This window comes from Bos indicus x Bos taurus, chromosome 9, assembly GCF_003369695.1.
Source record: "Bos indicus x Bos taurus breed Angus x Brahman F1 hybrid chromosome 9, Bos_hybrid_MaternalHap_v2.0, whole genome shotgun sequence".
Taxonomy (NCBI): domain Eukaryota; kingdom Metazoa; phylum Chordata; class Mammalia; order Artiodactyla; family Bovidae; genus Bos; species Bos indicus x Bos taurus.
In genome coordinates, this window is record NC_040084.1 from 23,876,764 (window position 1) to 23,899,557 (window position 22,794).

The window sequence follows — 22,794 nt, forward strand, 5'->3', positions numbered from 1 at the left end:
CTGAAGTAGGAAAAACTGACATTGAAGAACCAGAGACACAGAGATAAGAGGCCGAGAGAGTCCTGCAGTGTCCACGTCCCAAGAGTTAATGAGTCCAGTTGTTTTCTCACATTTGGCAACAGGATGTCCCTCCAATAAATACTCTTTTTTTGCCCCAGCTAGTTTGACTTGGGTAATCATCACTTTAACCAAAAGAATTCTTACTAATCAAGGGACTCACTCATTCTGTTCATTCAAAAATATAGCCAAGCAGTTTAAGTCTTTACCCATAATCCCTTCAAGTTTAACTCCCTTTGTATTTAATACCAGAAGAGGAAAAAGTGCAAAGACAGCAAAAGACAAAATAAGGGGAAACAGTTTCAAGCTTGTGACTCATTAGAAGTAAGTTGAACCTTGAAAGGAAGTGCTTCCCTCAGAAATGCTAAGCACTTTATAAATGGTTGTTACTTCTTACAACCATCACTTCAGTTCAAAAAATCTGGATGGCTCAGCCTTCCTAAACATTCTCCTGCTGGGCAGTTCATTATTTTTTTGGATGGTAAGTAAGTGGCATAACTTTATTCTGGTCCTGATTCTACTCTTTAAAACTAATGGGATAATCATATATTTCCCAGTACTTGTATTCTCAGAAACTCGACTAAAGGAAACGGCAGAAGATAGTACAGTTCTAGTGCAGAATCTCAAGGCAATAAACCAGTGTAGATCTTGACCTCTCTTTCTCTCTCGCTCTCCCTTTTTCTCCTGCTCTCTCTGTCTCAGTAGAAACATGTAGAATCTTGAGTTCTGTTATGCCATGTGCTGCCTATGAAAGCAGAATCCTAAAATGAGCACACTGCTGGGGGATAGGGACATAGAGAATCTAGCGACCCCTCTATTGTTTCAGGGCTCTTTTAGACCCAGCAGGAACACACTCTAAATTAACCTGGAGCAGTAGAGAATCACTCCTCTCCTGATTAGTATGCAGGTCAAATACAGCTGTCTGATGTGGGGAGGAGCTGTATAAAACATAAAAAATAAAAACATGCTTTATAGTCTTTTATGACTATAAAAAAATTCATTTTCTTTCATCCTCTACATCATTGCAATAAAGAGCATTATGGGAACAGAATGATTTTTTTTAAAATCTCAATAAATCATTACTCTTCCCCCATAATAGCAGTGTCATCTCTTCCAAACCTTCCCACCTTCTTTCTTGTTGAAAGTGGCCCAACAGTTTCCAGCTCTCTAAGATCACAGTATTATTTAGAATATCTGTGAAATGTCACTTCTCTCCACCCAAGGTCGTTAATTCAGCCAATACACATTTGTCCCTTTGGAATTCATTACTTTTCCTCCATTTCTGTAACTGTTTTTCCCAATGCAAACAGCCAACTCATTTGAAAAGTCCCTGATGCTGGGAAAGATTGAAGGCAGAAGGAGAAGAGGGCATCAGAGGATGAGATGGTTGGATGGCATCACCAATGCAATGGACATGAACTTGAGCCAACTTCGGGAGATGGTGAGGGACAGGGAGGCCTGGTGTGCTGCATTCCATGGGGTCGCAAAGAGTTGGACATGACTGGGTGACTGAACAACAACTTAACTATTTTCCTAAACCGGATTCCAATCATTTCAGATTGGATTAGACAAATCCGTGTTTTACTCTGTCTTCCTTGGATTTGTCCTTTCTGACCATGGGCAACCTCTCTCTCCTCTCTCTGCAAGTATCTTTAGTGTGTCTCTGGTGCTTTTTCGATCAAAGCAAAACTCTTTGTTTTGACATCTGAAATCTTCACGGATACTTATTTACTTACACGTTTATTTTTTTTATCTATTCAAACAAGTGAAAACATTTTTGAGTGCTTACGAAGGTCTTTTGTCCTGGGTCCTAGAGCTAGAGAAGTGAAAAAAATGAAAGCTCTACCATCTTGGAGATTCTAGAGTGGGGAAACAGACAGGAAAAATTCAATTAATGTAGAGTATGTTAAGTGGAGGTAAGTGCTAGGAAGGTGCAAAAAAGTAAGGTAGAAATTGTTGACCTGGCACAAGCTTGTATAAAGAAATCAGAATATTGCGACATGTCAAAGAAGGTGACATTTGAAAAAAAACGAGAAGAGGTGTGGATGTGCATGAGGCAAATGGCAATCTTAGGGTAGAAAGTTCTTAGCAGAAGGGAAACAATGTTTCAAAAATCTCTAATCCTGAGTGTGCATGTAGCCTTTGAGCAAAAAGCGAGGGTGTAAGGGTACAGCAAGGTGAAGACACTAAGGGAGCCTCCTTGAACCATACGCGAACCAGGGGCTTTGCCCTGGGAAAGCTGGCAAGCTGTTTTAAGGGTTGAGCAGAAGAGCAACGTGTTCTGACTTGAAACTATCACTCTGGTCACCATGTGGACATTACTACATAGGAGATAGAGGAAGGGTAGACGCAGGGTGACCCTCTCAGGGAAGTGGTTATTTTCCTTTGGACTGTGTGTTAGTCACTCAGTCGTGTCTGACTCTCTTCGATGCTATGGGCTGTAGCCCACCAGGCTCCTCTGTCCATAGGATTCTTTTTTTTTTTTTTTCCCATAGTATTCTCCAGGCAAGAATACTGGAGTGGGTTGCCATTCCCTTCTCCAGGGGATCTTCCCAACCCAGGGATGGTACCCGGGTCTTCTGTATTGCAGGTGGATTCTTTACCATCTGAGCCACCAGGGAAGACCTTGGACTGTGATAGTAGCCGTGAAAGTAGTGAGAAATGAATCTATTTGGAAATTATTTTGTATTCACAGCTGATAAGACTACCTGAATGCTTAAGGAGGTGTGCAGGGAGAAAGAAAGGAGTGAAGAATTTTGAATTAACTAACCAGAAAGTTGGAGTTATTAACTGGTACTGGAAAACTACTGAAGATACCCGAGTACTCGTTAACAGAAAGATTCTACATCTTTCACTTCAAACTCTTCGTGACCCCACGGACTGTAGTCCACCAGGCTCCTCTGTCCATGGGATTTTCCAGGCAAGAATACTGGAGTGGATTGCCATTCCGTTCTCCAGGGGATCTCCAACCCAGGGATCCAACACAGGTCTCCTGTGTCTCATTCATTGCAGGCGGATTCTTTACCCACAGAGCCACTGAGGAACCCTTTCCTTGCCTTAGGCTGTAGCCTTCATTTCCTTTGCTTAAATCCCTCTTCTCTTTTGCAATATCCCCATTCAATTGAGAATATTTATGGAGTACTTATAATTTGCAAAACCTTGTTCTAAAAACTAGGAAGGATATAAAATAAGTAAGATGTGGCCCCACATATCCCAAACAATCTATATGAGAAGAATATTACATGCATTTATGACAATAAAGCAACATAATGCAAATGTGCATATTTTTATGGCTAAATAATCATTTATGAGCAAAGAATAGTGAATAGGTACAGAAACAGTGGAAATGTAACTGTGAACAAGACATGGCCCCTGTTCTTTATATGCTAAAAGTTCAATGAAAGTCCAATTAAAAAAAAAAAAAAAGGAAAGAATGACACAGAATTAAGGCAGAAATAGATCACCGTCAACCAGGGGGATTCAATAAATGGGTCAAACCTGTAATTTTTTTCAAGGCCAGCTTGAATTTTATCCTTCCATGAAATTTTCCCTGACTAAATTACCCTCTGGTAAGTTTCCTTAACACCTACATAAAATCAGCACTCGAATTTTTGCTTAGGTTTATATTTTCTCAAAAGTATCCATTAGTTGTGCTACGGAACATAAACATGAGAGCAAGAACTTCATCTTATTTAGTTTCCTTTAAACTTTATAAACACTAAATATTGTTAAAAAAATTAGAAAATACACAAATTATTCATAATATAAAAAATCTTATATTACTGTAAAATGCTTTTGGAAGAGGAGTGTGGAAGGGTAGGATAGTCTTCCTGAAAGTCCAGAAAACTTCCTTTTTGAATATATATATATATATGTGTGTGTGTGTGTGTGTGTGTGTGTGTGTGTGTGTGTGTGTATTGCATCCCAAATAGGAATACATTAAATGTTGAAAGAATTAGCCAAATGCTTGTCCCCTAATTTTAGTTCGGAGACTTTACATCAGGCAACTGTACTATTATTTCCACATATTCTGTGCAATTGCTGTCAATCATGATGTGTGATTTTCCTTTTATCAGGCAGTGCACGTTACTTTAATTTCCTTTTTAGTATTTTGATTTAAAGCACTATCACTTTGTGATAAAGATTAAAAGAAACAATGTACGGAAACACTATCAAGTTTGAAACATTCTGTAAAGGTAGCTTGTTTTTTTAAACTTTTAAAACCTGCTTTTATGCTAGTTCTGTCCATTCTTGGCAAGATGATTCTGGCCAAAATGGGGACTTTCATATAGAATGGCTGACACTAGTTTGCTGTTTCCCTAACCTTTTTTTCACATTTCAGAGGTATATGTTAATGTGATGTGTGTGTGTTCTTTAAACAAAATACTCATTAGGTGGTCTCAGAGCCTCAGTGACACTCATAGTATGAAGTTTTTGCCATTTAAAAGTGCTGACGTTGATAAAACACAGTGAAAGAATTCACTGCACAACGCTGTTTTCACTTTGTCAGGCACTCTGTAGTGGCTTAAGCAAGATTTGAAATTGTCATAGTAATGTAAATAGGCATATCATTTTTTCTTAGACTTTTTTATGTGAAAGAAAAAAAGAAAAAGCAAAAAAAAAAAAAAACCACAAACAGCCAAGGAAAAATCATTCAAGTGAAGAAACTTGATTCACACACATAGTCTAGCTCAAAATCCATAAAATGTAGTGACTGTAATGGATAGTTTCAGGGATTGTTTTTTCACTTGTGTAACAATTTTATATTCTTCATTTCTAAAAGAAATTCAAAAGGCTTTCATATTCTTCATTTCTATAAAAAAAGAAACATAGTGAATGAAAAACAATTAATATTTACAGTATCATTCAGCTACATGGCAGAGACAAAAATCAACTAATTATAGTTTTCATACATAGCAACAAATAATTGAAAATATACTTGAGAGATATACTGCTTACAATTGAAACAAATATTTTGGAATACCTAAAAATAAAGCCAAAACACAAGTGCAAGATTATAACCACAACACAAAAGAAACATTGTTAAGGAACAGTTAAAATAATTCAAATCAATAGGTAGATTACATTCCCATGCAAAAATACTCTAATATTACAAAGATATGAATTTTCCCAAGTAGATGTATAAAGTTAGATAATCACTGCAGGATTTCCAGAAAGCATGATAAACTAAAGTTCACCTGAGAGAAAAAATGGACATAAGGAAACAGAAAAGATTTAAATGAATAAAAGGGGACATGCCCTATCAGATGTCAATGTGGTCTATGAATTTTTTATAATTAAAGTAGCATATGTCAGCATAGGAATAGATCAATGAAAAGAGTGGGTAATGCAGAAAAGATGCCATTATTATTGGAATATGGAATACTATTTAAAAGAAAAACCAGTATGATAATTAAGAGCATGCGCTCTGGAGCTAGCACGGCTTGGTTCAAGTCTGAGTCTGACACTAAATTTTCACTTTGGGAAAATTATTTACTGTCACTGAACTTTGATAACCTAATGTATAAAATGGAGAATGTAACAGTACCTACCTATTTTTAGGACTAAATTTTTAAATAATATAAATACTTGAAAAGTTGGGCTGGCTTCCCAGGTGGCTGAGTGGGTAAAGAATCCACCTACAATTCAGGAGACACCAGAGATGAGGGTCTGATCCCCAGGTCAGGAAGATTCCCTGGAGAAGGGAATGGCAACTCACTCTAGTATTCTTGCCAGAAGAATCCCAGGGACAGAGGAGCCTGGCGGGCTACAGTCCATGGGGGCACAAAGAGTCAGACACAACTGAAGCATCCTCACCAGCAATCAAAAGATATTATTTATAATTATAATCATCTCAGTAAGACAAAGAACAGCTACTACTATTAGTTTTAAGCCAGTGGAGAAAGGATAACTGGTTACTTCTTGAAACCACACTTAAATTACTATAGCACATCGTTCACAAAAATAATTTCCAGATTTATTCAAAGCAGCTAATTTTTAAATTTCTAAAAATTATATTTGCATTAAAACTATGCATGAAAACATATTATAACTTTGTAATGGGAAGACCTTTCTAAGCCAAAGTCTGCTGCTGCTGCCGCTGCTAAGTCGCTTCAGTCGTGTCCGACTCTGTGCGACCCCATAGACGGCAGCCCACCAGGCTCCCCTGTCCCTGGGATTTTCAAGGCAAGAATACTGGAGTGGGTTGCCATTTCCTCCTCCCATGCATGAAAGTGAAAAGTGAAAGTGAAGTCGCTCAGTCGTGTCCAACTCGTAGAGACCCATGGACTGCAGCCTACCAGGCTCCTCTGTCCATGGGATTTTCCAGTCAAGAGTACTGGAGTGGGGTGCCATTGCCATCTCTGAAGCCAGTCCATCAGCTATAAATATATTATTGAAAAATGTATATGTGCTTTCCGCACTGCCAAGACAGGAGCTCATACAGCACTGTTCTGGATCTCCATTTTAAATTAAAGGGAAACTTTCACAATGTCCAAAATCCTTGATGTGATGCAAATGAAGGAGAAGGATGTCCTCAAATTTCTTGCTGCAGGAACCCACTTAGGTGGCCCCAACCTTGACTTCCAGATGGAATGGCACATCTGCCAAAGGAAAGCTCATGGAATGTACATTATAAGTATGAAGAGAACCTGGGAGAAACTTCTGTTGGCAGCGTGTCAGAGGTGCCATTGAAAACCCAACTGATGTCAGTTTCACATTCTCCAGGAATACCGGCCATTCAGTTGTGCTGGAGTCCGGGGCTGCCACTGGAGGCACTCCTATTGCTGGCCACTTTTCTTCTGGAAACTTCACTAACCAGATCCAGGCAGCCTTCTGGGGGCCAAGACTTCTGGTGGTTACTGATCCCAGGGCTGACCACTGGCCTCTTACAGAAGCCTCATATATTAACTCATTTAGCATTGCTCTATGTAACACAGACTCTCCCCTGTGCTGTGTGGACATCACCATTCTGTGCAACAAGGGAGCTCACTCAGTGGGTCTGATGTAGTGGAAGTTCTGCACCTGCGTGGCACCATCTCCTGTGAACACCCACTGAAGGTCACATCTGATCTCTGCGTCTCCAAAAATCCTGAAGAGACTGACAAAGAAAAGCAGGAGGCAGCTGAGAAGGCTGTGACCAGGGAGGAATTTCCAGGTGACTGGACCACTCTAACTCCAAAGTTCGCTGCTTCCTAAGCTAAGGTGATGGACTGGCCTGAAGGTGTGTAGGTGCTTTCTGTGTCTATTCAGCTGTTCCCCACTCAAGCCTGTCAATGAAGACTGGTCTGCAGCTCCCACTGCTCAGACCACTGAATAGGTAGGAACAACCCCGGAGTAGTCTTAAGTTGTTCTTCAACAAACTCAAAATGGAAATAGGTTGACAGAAAATAAAGTTTCTTTTAAAAAAAGAAAGAATGAATAAGAAAAATATATCCACATATTAATTAAGAATTTTGTGCAAAACACCACAAAATCAGAGGGCAAAAGACAGTCTGGAGAAAATATTTACAAATAGAATATAGAAAAGGCTGTTCTAAGGTTTCACAGTGAAGCATGGGTTCAGTTCAGTTCAGTTCAGTCACTCAGTTGTGTCCGACTCTTTGCGACCCCATGAATCACAGCACGCCAGGCCTCCCTGTCCATCACCAACTCCCGGAGTTCACCCAAACTCATGTGCATCGAGTTGGTGATGCCATCCAGCCATCTCATCCTCTGTCGTCCCCTTCTCCTCCTGCCCCCAATTCCTCCCAGCATCAGGGTCTTTTCCAATGAGTCAACTCTTCACATGAGGTGGCCAAAGTATTGGAGTTTCAGCCTCAGCATCAGTCCTTCCAATGAACACCCAGGACTGATCTCCTTTAGAATGGAATGGTTGGATCTCCTTGTAGTCCAAGGGACTCTCAAGTTTTCTCCAACACCACAGTTCAAAAGCATCAATTCTTTGGCACTCAACTTTCTTCACAGTCCAACTCTCACATCCATACATAAGCACTGGAAAGACCATAGCCTTGACTAGACAGACCTTTGTTGGCAAAGTAATATCTCTGCTTTTTAATATGCTATCTAGGTTGGTCATAACTTTCCTTCCAAGGAGTAAGCATCTTTTAATTTCATGACTGCAATCACCATCTGCAGTGATTTTGGAGCCAAAAAAAATAGTCTGACACTGTTTCCACTGTTTCCCCATCTATTTCCCATGAAGTGATGGGACCAGATGCCATAATCTTAGTTTTCTGAATGTTGAGCTTTAAGTATGGGTTGCTGCTAAGCTGCTGCTAAGTCACTTCAGTCGTGTCCGACTCTGTGCGACCGCATAGATGGCAGGCCACCAGGCTCCCCTGTCCCTGGGATTCTCCAGGCAAGAACACTGGATCGGGTTGCCATTTCCTTCTCCAATGCATGAAAGTGAAAAGTGAAAAGTGAAAGTGAAGTCGCTCAGTCACATCCGACCCTTAGCGGCCCATGGACTGCAGCCTATACCAGGCTCCTCCGCCCATGGGATTTTCCAGTCAAGAGTACTGGAGTGGGGTGCCATTGCCTTCTCCCAAGTATGGGTTACTCTATCCTAAATTACTTTAGGATGTCTACTATACTCACATTGAAGTGAAGTGAAGTGAAGTCGCTCAGTTGTGTACAACTCTTTGCGACCCCATGGACTGTAGCCTACAAGGCTCCTCTGTCCATGGAATTTTCCAGGCAAGAGTACTGGAGAGGGTTGCCATTTCCTTCTCCAGGGGATCTTCCCAGTCCAGGGATCGAACCTGGGTCTCCCACATTGCAGCCAGATGCTTTACCATCTGAGCCACCAGGGATGAAGGAGGATTTAGGGTAGGAAGACAAAAAATTCTTAAAGCACTGATATGTAAAAATTGACAATTCTGAGCTGTTAAACTCGTAAGATTAGGGAAAATTTAATAACTTAATTAAATTTATGTGTATGGAATGTATATAGAATTTAAATGTGTATAGAATCTTAAATGTATATAGAATTTATATAATAACTACTAGACTTGTTAAAAATCTTCACTAAGATTATGATTGAAAATGAAATGGTATTAAAATCAGATGCTTGATAATATTTTTGCTATAATGAGTGGCTAGACATTGAATTATCAAGAGTTGATATTCATGAACATTTATAGAAGTAGTACGACAGAAGTTTGGTATGCAATATGCAATTGCAAACTTACACAACAGCAAAAAACAAGAGTAAATAAAATACCTGTGGTAGAGTAGCAATTTCTGCCATTCACAAGTAGCAGCCTTATCCAGTATATGAATTAACCCTCAGTTTTTGGTCCTAATGTTTAGTTATAACATGTGTTCACTTGATCCAGGAGATTGTAGAACAGACCTTATTGAGATGGCTGAAATTAGGCTAAACTAAAGTATAATGTGGTTTGTAACCTGCTTAGAGATTAAAAAGATAAATCATGATGTTTACAACCTGAAGAGTCTATGATTCATAAACTATTATCTAAAATGTAATTCACATAACATGTTTTTTTACAGCATACATATGTCAGTAGTGGTCAAGACAATGGCACATATCCAAGCTAAATTATTCTCTGAAAACAGAGGATGGATCTGAAAACATCAGCTTTTCTCTGTCACTAGCAAATAAAATAGCAAGCCAGATAAATTTCCAATTCAAAAGTTCTTTTTATGGCACATTTACATGAGTAAAGAAGCATCTTAAACACTGCTTGCACTTAATCTTTATTATTAGCTTTAAACCCTGAATTGCATAATACTATATTATAAAATGACATGTTTAAGTACATTGGCTGTTTGATTTAAGATGTATGATAATCAATTCTTGATTTTTATTAGATGTTTTTAAAGTTACTAATTGCATTGAAATAAGCAATATCGACTAAGGAAAAACTGATACCTAAACAGAGTACAAATTCTTAAAGAAGCAGCATGAGGTAGATTTTGTGTCCACAGACTATGTTTATAATATCATTAATTGATTTGTAAAGATTAATCTGAAAAATGTTTTTATCCATTTTAAATCAATCTTAGTATTTCTTAAGAAAATAAAGCAGATTCCAAGTAAATTGTGATTACATCTTACCTTGCTGTTTTCCCTTTATTTTTGGTATGTTAGTCAAAGTCTGAACTATTCATGGCAGATGTCATAGACATCCCATTTCCACCTTCCAAAGGTATTTAAAGGATTATATGGAAATCATCCCATTTCTCATCAACATGCTTGAGCCTACCCAAACAGTAACTATTTCTTGATTTTTCTTTGCATACCCAGCACCTTGGACAGTGCCGAGCATAAAACAGGCATTGATCTATTTTGGAGCAGATGAACATATGAATAATTTTGTCCTGATGCTATATTTGTCTTATATATTGCTGGAGATACTAATCACCAGGGCTTGAGCATCTTTATGTTTCACTGTAATGATAGTGCTTGTATGCAAACCACTCCTAAAATGTGTTATTTCATTTTTAATGCAAGGTGTTACGCTTGGAAAATAAAATATTACACTAAAATTCATGTCAATATAAAAATTACTATTTCCAGATATCGATCCTCTTTCACATGCAAAACCAGAATATTGTTAGAGAAATTTAAAATAAAAATACTCTTTGTAAAGCAGCGCTTATTTTCTTTCTCATCTTCAAGTTCACCAAGGAATTCTTAAAGGTAAGAAAGAGAACTTCCTACTTCCCTCCACCCACTTCACCCCACCAAAACAAACAAAAAAAAGGAAGGAAAAAGAGAATTTCCAGTCTTATTTTTAAATACTCTTACTGTGGAGCAGTATGGATTATTGTGCATCGTCAAGACATATATTCAGAAGTCCCTCACCGCCAGCCCCCCCCCCCCCCCGCTTTAAACTCGTATCTTACAGTAAATAACATTCTTGATGATTCTTGTTACCCACATGCACTACTATGAAGTGGACCACGGTAATTGCTCCTTGTGTTCACAGTGGAGAGAAGAAAATGGAGCGAAGGCAAACCCGTCTGTAAGGGATCGCTGCAAACCGGTTTTTATTCGGTTTGTACTAAATGAGTCGAGGCGTGACAAGAACCCTTTGTCTGCGGGACGACGTATCTGGCGACCATTATCTATCTCCCCGTGGAGACGACGTCTGAAGACTCCGCCCGGGCTGGGGGTGGGGAGGGTGCACCGCGTGGAGAGCTCAACCGAGAATTAAAGTGAGGGAACAAAGAGACCTCCCAGCTGCCGCCCGCCAGCGCCGCGCAGCTGCATCGAGAGACGCCGATCACACCCGGAAGGCTCTTGGAATCCGCCTCCCCGAGACCAGAGCTCAAGTAAATAATTGATGGAGATTGATCCGGCCCAGAACAAAGCTCTGCGGAAAACCAGCGCATCCGATTCCGAACGGCTTTGGAAGCTTCTGCCAAGGGATATGCGAGTGCAGCGGAACCTATGAGCGCCGCTCGGGGTCTTCCATCTCGGGCGTGGCTCCGGCCCTTTTTTGTCTGCCTGCCACCCTCCCCTCCGCGTCCGCCCCCGCCTTCTCTTCCCTTTTGAAAATAGCCTCTCTTTGGTTACTTCTGCCCTGTCCTCCCTTGCAATCCCGCCCCCTCCCCTGCCCAGGCCTGTGAGGTCAGCTCATGAATATCAGTGCACTTCCCGGGGAGCGTCTGGCACGGCGTGGTACCTCGCGGGTTTGCCGGCTCCGAGCCGCAGCTCCAGCCCGGCCGCGGACGCCGAAGGAGTCATTCGCTCTCCCGGCCGCTGAGTCTCCGCGTTCACACCATTGTTTGGAGAAAGCGAGTGGGTGTGGAACTGGTGCGAACCGGCCCAGAGTCAAAGTGCTCAGCCAGACGGTCGCATATACAATAGTGCGAAGTGAAACTTTCCTCGTCTCCTGAAGACACAATAAATCCTGAAGTCCCCGGAAGATCAGAAGGAAAGAGCTGTCGATTGACTTCAAAAAGCATCGCCTCTGCTAAAAAGTGAGCAGTTCTGCATTTTCTAAAGGGATGGGGATGAGATATAGGGTTGGGTGGGTCAGTGGGCAGATAAAGCTTGAGAGTAAAAGTGTTGGTCTAGGCCGTTGCTGGGGTGCTTGCTTGGCGATTTTCGTAAGGGAAGCCTCCAAGAGAGACAGCATCTTGTCACTTTGTGAGAACCACGTGACAGCAGCCAGGTACCTTTGATTGTGGGAGTCGAGTTCCTGGAACTCGAGCTTCCTCACCTGTATTAGAACTATATGGGGGTGAATTAAGCGTTCTCTGGTGGCTTTCAGCTTCAGAGTGGTTATGCCTAATTCAAAATAAAAATAAGGTTGCGTTGGCAGTATAACTTATCTGGGTGATCCACCTTAGTGTGACCTGCCAAATAGCTAGGCCAGGTATTCAGATATTTTCGGAGCACGTTGCTCTGGGAGAACATATAGAAAATAAGTTGATGGACGACTGTTCCTTCACCCTCCCACCATCTCTTCTTTGTTCAGTATTATTTTCCAAACCGAGTTGGAAGGAGATTCCTGAAAGAGAATGGCAGATGGAGGAGCCTTCCCAGTAATATTTCTTTATAAATTGAGGTATTACTACACATTGACTAAGTTATGGTACTTAGACAATATCAGGAATAATGCTAGTACAGTAATTAGCAAATATCTTCTCTAATAATAGGAGCTTTTTTTTTTTTTAAACAGAACTTTCTGCCTAGTCATGCCCTTTTCAGTGCTTTAGAGAGAAATTATATTTCTAAGGAAAAGGCACCTAATTGAATAGCTGAGTAAGCTGAATCAGTAGGGAGAAGAACCCAGGAGGCAATGGGTTTTGAGTTGTTTTCCAGATTTTATGGATTTATCTTGAAGAAAAAAAAAAAAAATACACAGTAGGAGTTAATTGTACCACAGTGAGGATGCACCAGGCTTCTTGGGTGTAGGGTCATTCTGTCTTAATTTGACTTCATGGAAAGGACTGGGCACTTTAAAAGTATAACTTTGCCTGTTAGGTGCCATCTGAGGAGATGCTTAATAATGAAAATGCTTTCTATCTAGCAATTACCCTTAAAACTAAAACGATTCACAAAAACAATGAAATTTGGATAGGTGTAGAAAAGTTACCACTTCTAATTTAAAAGATTTTGCACATTCACGATAAATTATTCAAAAAGTATTTTTAATTTATTTCTCAAAGCTAAAAAATTAATTAAAAGAAAAAATACCTTTAGGGTTGCTAATGATGAAAGCATATAGAAGATTTTAATGCCATATTTTCTTGAAACTGAATTTGATTTGAAGCCATTCATCATTTCTATTTTCTTTCAGTTCTAGTCTAAAGGAAGGAAAATGGGTGCATTTCTCTAATTAAAAGCAACAATAAGGGTTAGATCGGTTTGAGAAGAGTATCATTTATCCATAACAAATTTTCTCTGGGAAAACCCTTTTCATCTAATTGACATTTGAGAATATTAATTAAAACTCTCTCCGCAAAACTAGGATTTGAAATGCAGATATGATAGTGAAGAAACCGAAGTTGAAATATCAAGGTATTGACAATTCTAGCATATGGACATCTTTTCCTTCTGAAGCTTCTTCTTGACCTTATCTTCTTTAAAAAAAAAAAAGAAGAAGAAGAAACAAAAAACTTCCTTCCTCCCATCAATTCCTTTTGACTCCATGCTTGCCATAACCTGCTACCGTGAGAATGTTAGGTTCAGCAGCTTTCAGATCTTCGTTTTACAGCGGTAGAGTGGGGTGGTGATAGCGCCTCCCCGGGCGAAATGAGAATTGACAATTCTGCATCCTATTTGTAAAGTCAAGGCTTCTATAAAGCGCCTTTCAAATCTCATTTTCTAGGGCTTCTCCTGTTGGGGGAATCAGCCTTTGCTCTGTAACAACGCAGACATGCTGTGTGCTTTCCTTCTTTTGTTTCCGTCTCAGATTAGAAAGGAAGGTTGGTGGCAGTGAAGAGGGAAGCGAATGATCTGGTGATGGACTATTGTAAATCACGTCCCTTAGATTCTTCCTAGACCGCCATGAGTCAGCCACCGACGGGGGGCGCTGCCCCTCTCACAGCCGCGGCTCCTGCCGCCACCGGTGCCACTGAGGCTCGCTTGCACCCGGAGGGCAGCAGCAGAAAGCAGCAGCGTGCTCAGTCACCCGCTAGACTGAGGGACAATTCTGTCCGACAGGCAACCGCGACCACCCGGGCCCCAGTAGGGGCTGGCACTAAACTCAATTCTAGTCGACAGCAGCAGCTGCAGCAGCAGCAGGGCAACAAGACCGGGAGCCGCTCAGCGCCTCCGGCCAGCGCCCGGGGAAGCGGAGGCGGAGCGGAGAAGGCCGCGCCCCCGGCGCCCAAGGGGGCGGCCTCGGGAGCTGTCCAGCCTGTAGCTGGTGCTGAAGCAGCCCTAGTGGCGACCGTGGCCCCGGTGGGTGTCAGGAGGCCTGGTCTGTCGGAGGAGCCGCTCCGGGAGCTAGAGCTCGCGTCCTCTAAACTCGGGGAACCCCCTCCGCTAGGAGAAGGAGGAGGAGGGGGTGGGGAAGGAGGAGGAGCCGTCAGTGGCTCCGGGGAAAGGGAGGGGGGCGCTCCGCTGCCACCGCCGCCGCCCAGGGGCTGGCGAGGGAAAAGCGTCCGCGCTCAGCAGAGGGGCGGCAGCGGCGGGGAGGGGGCCTCCCCTTCACTATCCTCCTCCTCCTCTGCGGGCAAAACCCCAGGCCCCGGCAGCAGAAATTCCGGTCTTGGCGTGGTGGCGGGTGGCGGCGGTGCTGGAGGGAGCTACTGGAAGGAAGGATGTCTGCAGTCTGAGCTCATCCAATTCCATCTGAAGAAAGAGCGGGCAGCGGCGGCGGCCGCGGCTCAGATGCACGCTAAGAACGGCGGCGGCAGCAGCAGCAGCCACCGCAGCTCTCCGGTCGCCGGCGCCCCTGCCGTTTGTGAGCCCCTGGCTGTCCCTCCCGCTTCCCCAATGGCGGCGGCGGCAGAGGGCCCCCAACAGAGCGCAGAGGGCAGCGCGAGCGGCGGGGGCATGCAGGCGGCTGCGCCCCCTTCGTCGCAGCCGCACCCGCAGCAGCTCCAGGAGCAGGAAGAAATGCAGGAGGAGATGGAGAAGCTGAGGGAGGAGAACGAGACTCTCAAGGTGAGTGGCGGGGGGGGCGGTTGGGGGAGGGGAGGAGTGGGCCTCGGAGGATTAGGGCGTGTCCTGGCAAAGTGAGAGGCGGCTAACCCTCTCTCACTTAAAGAAGAAGGGAAGGGGGACAGGAAATGAGAAGAGGGGGTTCCTAGGCCCCTTCCGGATCTCAGAGGGCTCGAGATCAGTAGCGTTAGGTTTTTATTTGGCTCCAAATCCGGGCCTTCGTTTCTCTGGTTATTATGGTTTGTCTCACTTTTTCATGGAGAGCACTCGAGTTAGGAGAGCGAGGGAAGGCCAAGGGCCCGTTTCCTTAGTTTCTTGTTCGTTCAGCTCCGTGTCATCCCTGTCCCATGGAAAGGGGCCGCTAAAGCTGAGGATTTGGAGTTGGAATGGGGTATACGTGTTATGTGTCCGAGGGGTGTGGTGGGGTGGGGGGGCGAGGCCAGTTTTGATCCGCGGCCTGTCCCCGCCTCAGAACGAGATCGATGAGCTGAGGACCGAGATGGACGAAATGAGGGACACTTTCTTCGAGGAGGACGCCTGTCAACTGCAGGAAATGCGCCACGAGTTGGAGAGAGCCAACAAAAACTGCCGGATCCTGCAGTACCGCCTCCGCAAAGCCGAGCGCAAGCGGCTCCGCTACGCGCAGACCGGCGAGATCGACGGGGAGCTGCTGCGCAGCCTGGAGCAAGACCTCAAGGTCTGCGGCGGGCGCGGGGGACGGGACGGGGGTGGGGACGCGGATCCAGGGCTCTTTGCGTCGAAGGGCCTTCAGTGGGGAGAGGCCAAGAGCTTTAGGGACGCGGGAGTTTTCGCAGCGCCTATGACAGCAATTCAAGGTCCGGGAAGGGGAGGAGGAGGAACAGACAGGTGGATGTGAGAGTCCTGTGTGTACGGAAGGTCTTTCGGAGGGCGAGCTCGGGGTACTCTCCTGGGAAGGAACCGTGACTCTTACCGAGGTGGGAGGAGGGCGCCTCCCTCCCCAGCGGAACATGGGTGTGGCAGAGCGCCGGCTCCGGCCTGGATCTGGCTTCCAGAGAGCCTCCTCCAAATGCAGGCCGAGTGGATGGATTCAGGCACTCAGGAGCAGCGCGGTGAAGACTCCTCGGGGGAGTTGAAGCCCAGAATAGGGACAGCTCCGGGGAAGATACTAGAATTGAGATTTCTCTCTGAAAGCCGCCCCCCCCCATCCCCGCCTTCTTCCAGAAGTCCTTCCTTTCTGTACTTAACCATTTCAACCACTCCCAGAAAGGAACACTGTCTCGTGTGGTTCCTTTAGGAAAAGTAATGGGAGAGTGAGCTAAATGAAAGAACCTTGTTCTTAGTGAAGTAGCTCCTTCAGAATCTCTGCCAGTGGAGAAATTTCAGCTTGGAAACGCGAGTTTGGGGCAGGTGCGGTCTGTTCATTGGGTTTGACTGTAGGCAGATTCATGGACAATGCAAATCAGATGTTATCTTGACTGTCTTGGACAACAAATGAAATGCGATTTCAGTTGTATTAATTTCATCAAGATATCAAAACTGAGTGTAATTATCTTTTTTTTTTAAGCTATGGGAAAACATTTTATGCAAGTTGTATTATTTCTTTTTCCTTTTTCTGACATTTGTGGAATGTCGGTCGTGCACCAGGCACTTTGGCAAGCCTTGTTCCGTACATTATTATTTCACTTAGTTCTCAAGGGGGGAAAAAAAAAACTATAAGGTAGAGATTATTAATAACATAATTTCCCAGGTGACAAGATGACCCCTTTACAGAAGTTAAGCGCCCAGCCCCTAACCCTGGAACTTGGCTAGTAAGTGGTCAGCCTGGCTCCCTACCTAGTCTAGATTCACTGTCTGTGTCCTAAGTCACTGAACCAAACTACTTCACTTTTGTTCCAAACTCTAAAATTTCTGAGGTAACCTTAAAACAGGAGGCAAAAATGCACACACTAATTTTTTTAACTTAATCTTAAAGATTAAAATGTTTCATAAAACTAAGCACCTAGAATGATAGGATCAAAATTCAAGCCCCAGACTCTACCTGGAAAAATTTTATTTTCAAGTGTTTTAAAATAAGTGATAACGGGGGTACCCGGAATGAGAGGAGATTTGTGAAATTTCTCTATGCATAGTAAAACACGATTGAACATTTATAACCATGATATCATGTAGACATTAAGGGAACAGAGTGTAGAACCAGACTACCTGGCTGCTTGTTAGCTCTGTTACCTTGAGCATATTACTTTACCGTGATGAGCCTCAGTTTTCCTCATCTATAAAATAGGAATAATACTCAAACCTATCTTGTGGGATTGTTGTGGTGGTTAAATGGTTTATATGTGTGAATGGTTTATATGTAAAGCATCTGGAAGGATGCCTGGCATATGGTAGATACTATATACGTATTGGCTCTAATACTTTTAATGTAACTAGTCCATTTATTGTATTGTCTTTAATTATATTTTACTGGTAAAAAACACTTTAATTTAGGTTGCAAAGGATGTATCTGTGAGACTTCACCATGAGTTGGAAAATGTGGAAGAAAAGCGAACAACAACAGAGGATGAAAATGAGAAACTGAGGCAACAGCTTATAGAAGTTGAGATAGCAAAGCAAGCATTACAGAACGAACTGGAAAAAATGAAGGAGGTTAGTAATTGGTTATCTCATGGCATGTTGTGTATATTTAGCTCTTCATAGAGAGTGCCAAAGACTAATATGACTGTTAAAGTAATTCCATTTTTATGATTGTAGGACAGTTTGTTGTTCTCACCCAATATAGTTACAGATACAAGCTTTCATACCAATAAATAAGTAGCAAAGAAATAATTCTGACCTCTGCCCTGCTTCTGACTTGACATATATGAACTGTGACTGATGCTTTGTGTGTGTCCTCTAAATGGATGTTAGTGAAATAAATTACACAGCTATGCCAAACCCAAAGGGTATCACAAGTATGAAGGACTGAGCCTTCAGTTAGTTGAGGGGGAAGTGCTAATCCTGTGAGATTTCTCCAGAGTTCATAGAACCACAGACTTTTAGGATGAAAAAGACCATCAAGGCAATTCAATCTGATCTAACTGTTGCTTGACTCCTCCTTATAACACAACCCCCAAATGGTCTAATGCTTAGAGGATCACCAGCACCCAGCCCTTAAGATCTTCTCTTGCAACCCCATGACTGTAGCCTGCTAAGCAACTCTGTCCAAGGGATTCTCCAGGCAGGAATACTGGAGTGGGTTTCCATTTCTTAATTTTATCACAGCATAACTCTGTTTAAGATTTTCTTTCGAGTTGAAATTTATTTACTAGTAAGTTTAATACATTCATCTTAGTCCTACTCGTTCAAGTAGAAGAATCAGAGTTCTCTTCCACTTTAGCTACTAGATGATTCTTAGCAAGTTTCCCTGAATCTTCTCAAAGAACAAAATCAGTAATAAGAAAATAACTAGAGAGTAAAAGAAACAGAAAAGATATATCAAGAAATAATTCGCTTTGTGGTAAGTAACAATTGGAAATAAAATAGTATTCTTCCTTGAAAACTGCCTGAAAACGTATGGTGCAACTTGTGAAAAGCATTATTGAAAATTAGCAAATACACATGTGGTTCTCTGAACATGTAAATGAAAATCCTGATCTTTCCATACACTAATTGAGATATTGCACTTTCCATTGCTGTGCTTATCTCAAAGTGGTATAAACATGTAACTACACCCAGGTAAGTGTTATTCGCTCGGTTGAGTCTGGCTCTTTGTGACCCCGTGGACTATGGCCCGTCGGGCTCCTGTCTGTGGAATTCTCCGGGTGGAAATGCTGAAGTGGGTGGTCATTCCCTTCTCCAGGCGATCTTCCTGACCCAGGGATCGAACCTGGGTCTTCCTCATTGCAGGCAGAGTCTTTACCATCTGAGCCACCAGGGAATCCCTGAGGGACCCAGAGTGAAGGAAAAACTGACATTCTTTTAACAATGAATTCTTTTAACATTTCTTTTAACAAAGCTTATTCCCTAGATGTTTACAGTGAAATTCCTTTGGAATGTACATGGTGTGTAGTATCTTCCCAATAAAACTTCTCATTCAGCTTTTACTAGGATTTCTTTTAGAAACAGAGGATGGATGGCAAAGATTAAATAACATAGAATCTCCTTTTCAAGTAAAACCAAGACTTTAAGAAAAGCTCAAGTTTGTTTCGGGGTTAAAACCCTTAAATTTTTCCTGCTCTAAGTGAGTTTTATTGGTGAGTGAATAGCTTCCATGAGGCAACCATTTTCCACACAGATCACCAACTCTCTATTTCATTAGCAGTGACCTCAACTTGACTCCAAATTTAACTGTACATGTCTAACCTCAAGGGCAGCTTCTCCAGCAAAACCCAGGTTGTCCTTATTTTGCTTTCTAAAGCAATGTGTGTACTGTAATTGGTTCATGATGATGGTGATTAGTATATTAATAAAGCTATTGTTCCCTGGGGGAAATAAATGCAACTACAACGTAACAATGAAAACATCAGTAGTCAAGAACATGTGGCAGGAATTTGTAGAAAGCTGTTTCAGTGGGATAAACTATTTTACGGTCAAAGTTTCTACTTATTTTACATTATCATGTAAACACTTTTAACATGACAAATCAGAGCAACATCATTGTACTGATACGTGATTTTTAGCTAGTACCTGAGGGTGGCTGTGTGCTACAGTAGAGAAACTGGGAGCCACAGGGCTGTCTTCACCAATAACTAATTGGGTGACTTAAAAGTTCTCCAACTTCTATTTGCCTCAGTGTATTCAGTTGTAAAATGTTACTTTCAATGATTTCAGTGAGTCTCAGCACCTTCTGCAACGATCATGCTTTTTATTGTGAAATCTGGGACATTGCCATTTAAGATTTTTTTCCCTAAATTTGAGAAATCAAATATTAACATAGGTATAAAGATGTTTCTTCGATAATAATATACAGTTGAAGTTTGTGAAAAATGGAAAGTTTGATTGCCAGGAAAATGGAAAGTTTGATTTCCTTACTTTTTAAATTAAGGAAGTAGCTGGGGCTGTCATAACAGAATACTACAGAGTGGCTTAAATATAGACATTTATTTTCTAAATAAATAGGTCCAAAAATCAAGATGTTAGCAGGGCTGGTTTCTTCTGAGGGCTGTGAAGGAAGGATCTATTCCAGGCCTCTCTCCTTGGCTCATAAATTGGATCTTCACGTAGACATGGCATTCACTTTGTCTGTGATCAAATTTCCCCTTCTTATAAGACACCAGTCAAAATAGATTAGGACCTACTGCAATGACTTTTTTAAGGCTTGATTGTCTCAGTAAAGACCCTCTCCAAATAAGGTTGTGTTCTGAGATATTTGCTTGGGGTACGATTTCAACATGTAAATTGGGGCAAGGGGTATAATCCAGCCCATAAGAGTAGCTGTTAAATACCTTCTTAGTAACAAGCAAAAAGAAAGCTCATTGTCACATACATAAATAAGGCTTCATTCCTTATTCAGACCTTACTTGCATTCTTCCGTATTCTTTGTCTAGGCAATTAAAAATTTTCAAGTCGAAACAAACTTCACTAATTACAAGGGATGAAAAAGAAATGCCTTGTGATTTGGTATTATATGAATGTTTTTCAAGTGACTATCTGAAAAGTTGGGTTTAAGAATGGCATAAGAGCTTTCTGATTTTCATCCTGTGTCTGGGAAAGGGGAAGATTCCTGTAAACTGCCTGGCCATTAGCCAGAGAGATGGGACCTCTTCTGTCTTTAAAGTCAAAATAATCTTACTGCCAGCAACAACAACAAAAAAGAAACCTGGGGATATCCTCATTGTAAAAATACGTTTCATTGATTCTGTCTCCCATACTTTTTTCTTATAACCATTTCCTCCTTCGGGGTTCTAACTCTGAGTTGGGAAAATACTCTTGCTGCATTAGGCAGTGTGAGTGTATGTTCATGCCAGAAAGGAAATTCTCATGCACCTGGGAAGAATAAAAGCCAAACCCAGCCTGGGTTCGATCCCTGGGTTGGGAAGACCCCCTGGAGAAGAGAATGGCAAGCCACATCAGTGTTCTTGCCTGGAGAATCCCATGGACAGAGGAGCCTGGCGGGCTACAGTCCATGAGGTCGCAAAAAGTTGGGCACAACCAAGCAAGTAACACTTTCACTTTCATCAGGACATCAGCTTTTAAAGTAACCTTTTATTTTTAAAATGGGCTCTAAAATAGCATTCAGTTTGGGAATTTGAGTGGTGGTAGGGAAAATAAATGGAAATAAAGAGGAAGGGAGAGAAAGCAGAAAAATATCTGAAGGATTTTAAATGTTGTTCTAAAGAGAAAATGAAAAATATTCTGGCAAGAAAGTTTTGTAGTCATATGAAGGTCAGTTGAGGTTGACCTTCATAATGTTCTAAAGTATCAAAGATAGAAAAAGTAGTTTTAAAATATGTTTAAAAATCAGAAATGTTTCACTTACAAAAAATAAGATTTTTGTAATGCTGATTTTGTTAGCTTCTAAAAAGATAAATATAAAAACTGAGGTGCAATCGTAACTGGCTTACTTTGTGCAGTAGAGGTCATGGGTTTGGAGCTGACTTGTCCCCCATCTGATTGCAACAACTTCAGTTAATTATCTGCTTTTATGGGTGTAAAACAGAAACAGTTTTTAAGTCTTTGGTGAGTGTTAATCACACAATTGTTAGCCCTTTGTGGTGTCCTACCAGTGGAGTAAATAGAACCAGGCCAAGCTTTCCATTATGAAAACAATGTACTAGTTATGGAGTAAAACCATAAAATGTCAAACAGAATATACTAGAGAGAATCAGTCTTCCAACTCACAGAGTTTGGTTACTTGTATGGAGTCATATAGATGTTGAGCAGCACAGCAGGGACCAATACGCCATCTGTCAGAGTTTGCAAACCGTTTACTGAGAGTTTAACTGGCTTCGAGGGTGTTGACCAATCCCTCTCGGGGTTGGTGGCTGTACAAGGTCCCATGCACCTGCTCACATCCATCTGCTTATCTTCTCCCCCTGAGAACACAGAGTAGGCACCAGGGGTTCAGAAGAGTTGAGAAGAGGCAGGATGGATGTAATTAGCTGATTCTACTGCTACTCATTGCCTGTATTGAAACAGCTGATGTTCTGCCAACTGCAAACAAGAGGGACCTCTCAGGATGCTGGCTTGAAATCTTAATTGCATTCTCATCGCAATTATAAAACATTGATAGAGACTGGCAATATGCTTTCTTGCAGCAGAAAAATGCCGTTACCTTTATGTAACTTAGTAAAACTGATTTTCTGTCTTTCAGCATCACAATCAGTGAGATAGAGGTTTTTTTAAAAGTTATTTTATGGAACCAACAATCAACCTTTGGAATTCCGAACTGGGTTACTGCACCTCTAGCATGAGAATATCGAGGGGTCAGGGACTTCTCTGGTGGTCCAGTGGTTGAGACTCTTGTTTCTGATGCAGGGGGTGCTGGTTCCATCCCTGGTTGGGGAAGTAAGATTCCACATGCCAGGCATTGTGGCAGGAAAGGAAAAAAAAAAATAAAAAGAATATAGAGGAGGCTATTTACAGTATGGAGAAGGCTCTGTGAGGGGTGAGTCTCTGCTACAGTTAAGTGAAGGTCACTGCCCTTCATGAAGTCTTACCTCTGTAGAAACCACCTTGATTTTCAAAGC

The 22,794-nt window shown here is 42.0% G+C and overlaps 1 protein-coding gene and 1 pseudogene across 4 annotated transcripts in view; both read left to right on the top strand.

Moving 5' to 3' along the window:
• The first annotated feature begins 6,410 nt into the window (after window positions 1-6,410).
• LOC113898885 lies at window positions 6,411-7,396 on the top strand (annotated as a pseudogene).
• A 3,540-nt stretch (window positions 7,397-10,936) lies between these two features.
• Window positions 10,937-22,794, top strand: part of SOGA3 (SOGA family member 3) — a 67,661-nt gene continuing 55,803 nt past the window's right edge. For 2 of the 4 annotated variants that reach the window (XM_027551042.1, XM_027551039.1), the window contains exons 1-4: window positions 10,937-12,009; window positions 13,506-15,148; window positions 15,618-15,842; window positions 17,615-17,773. In XM_027551042.1, coding sequence (XP_027406843.1) covers window positions 14,045-15,148; window positions 15,618-15,842; window positions 17,615-17,773 — 1,488 coding nt within the window. In that variant the 5' untranslated portion in view covers window positions 10,937-12,009; window positions 13,506-14,044. Of the gene's footprint in view, window positions 12,010-13,334; window positions 15,149-15,617; window positions 15,843-17,614; window positions 17,774-22,794 lie in introns of all 4 variants that reach the window. The other 2 variants (XM_027551040.1, XM_027551041.1) reach the window with 2 other exon arrangements.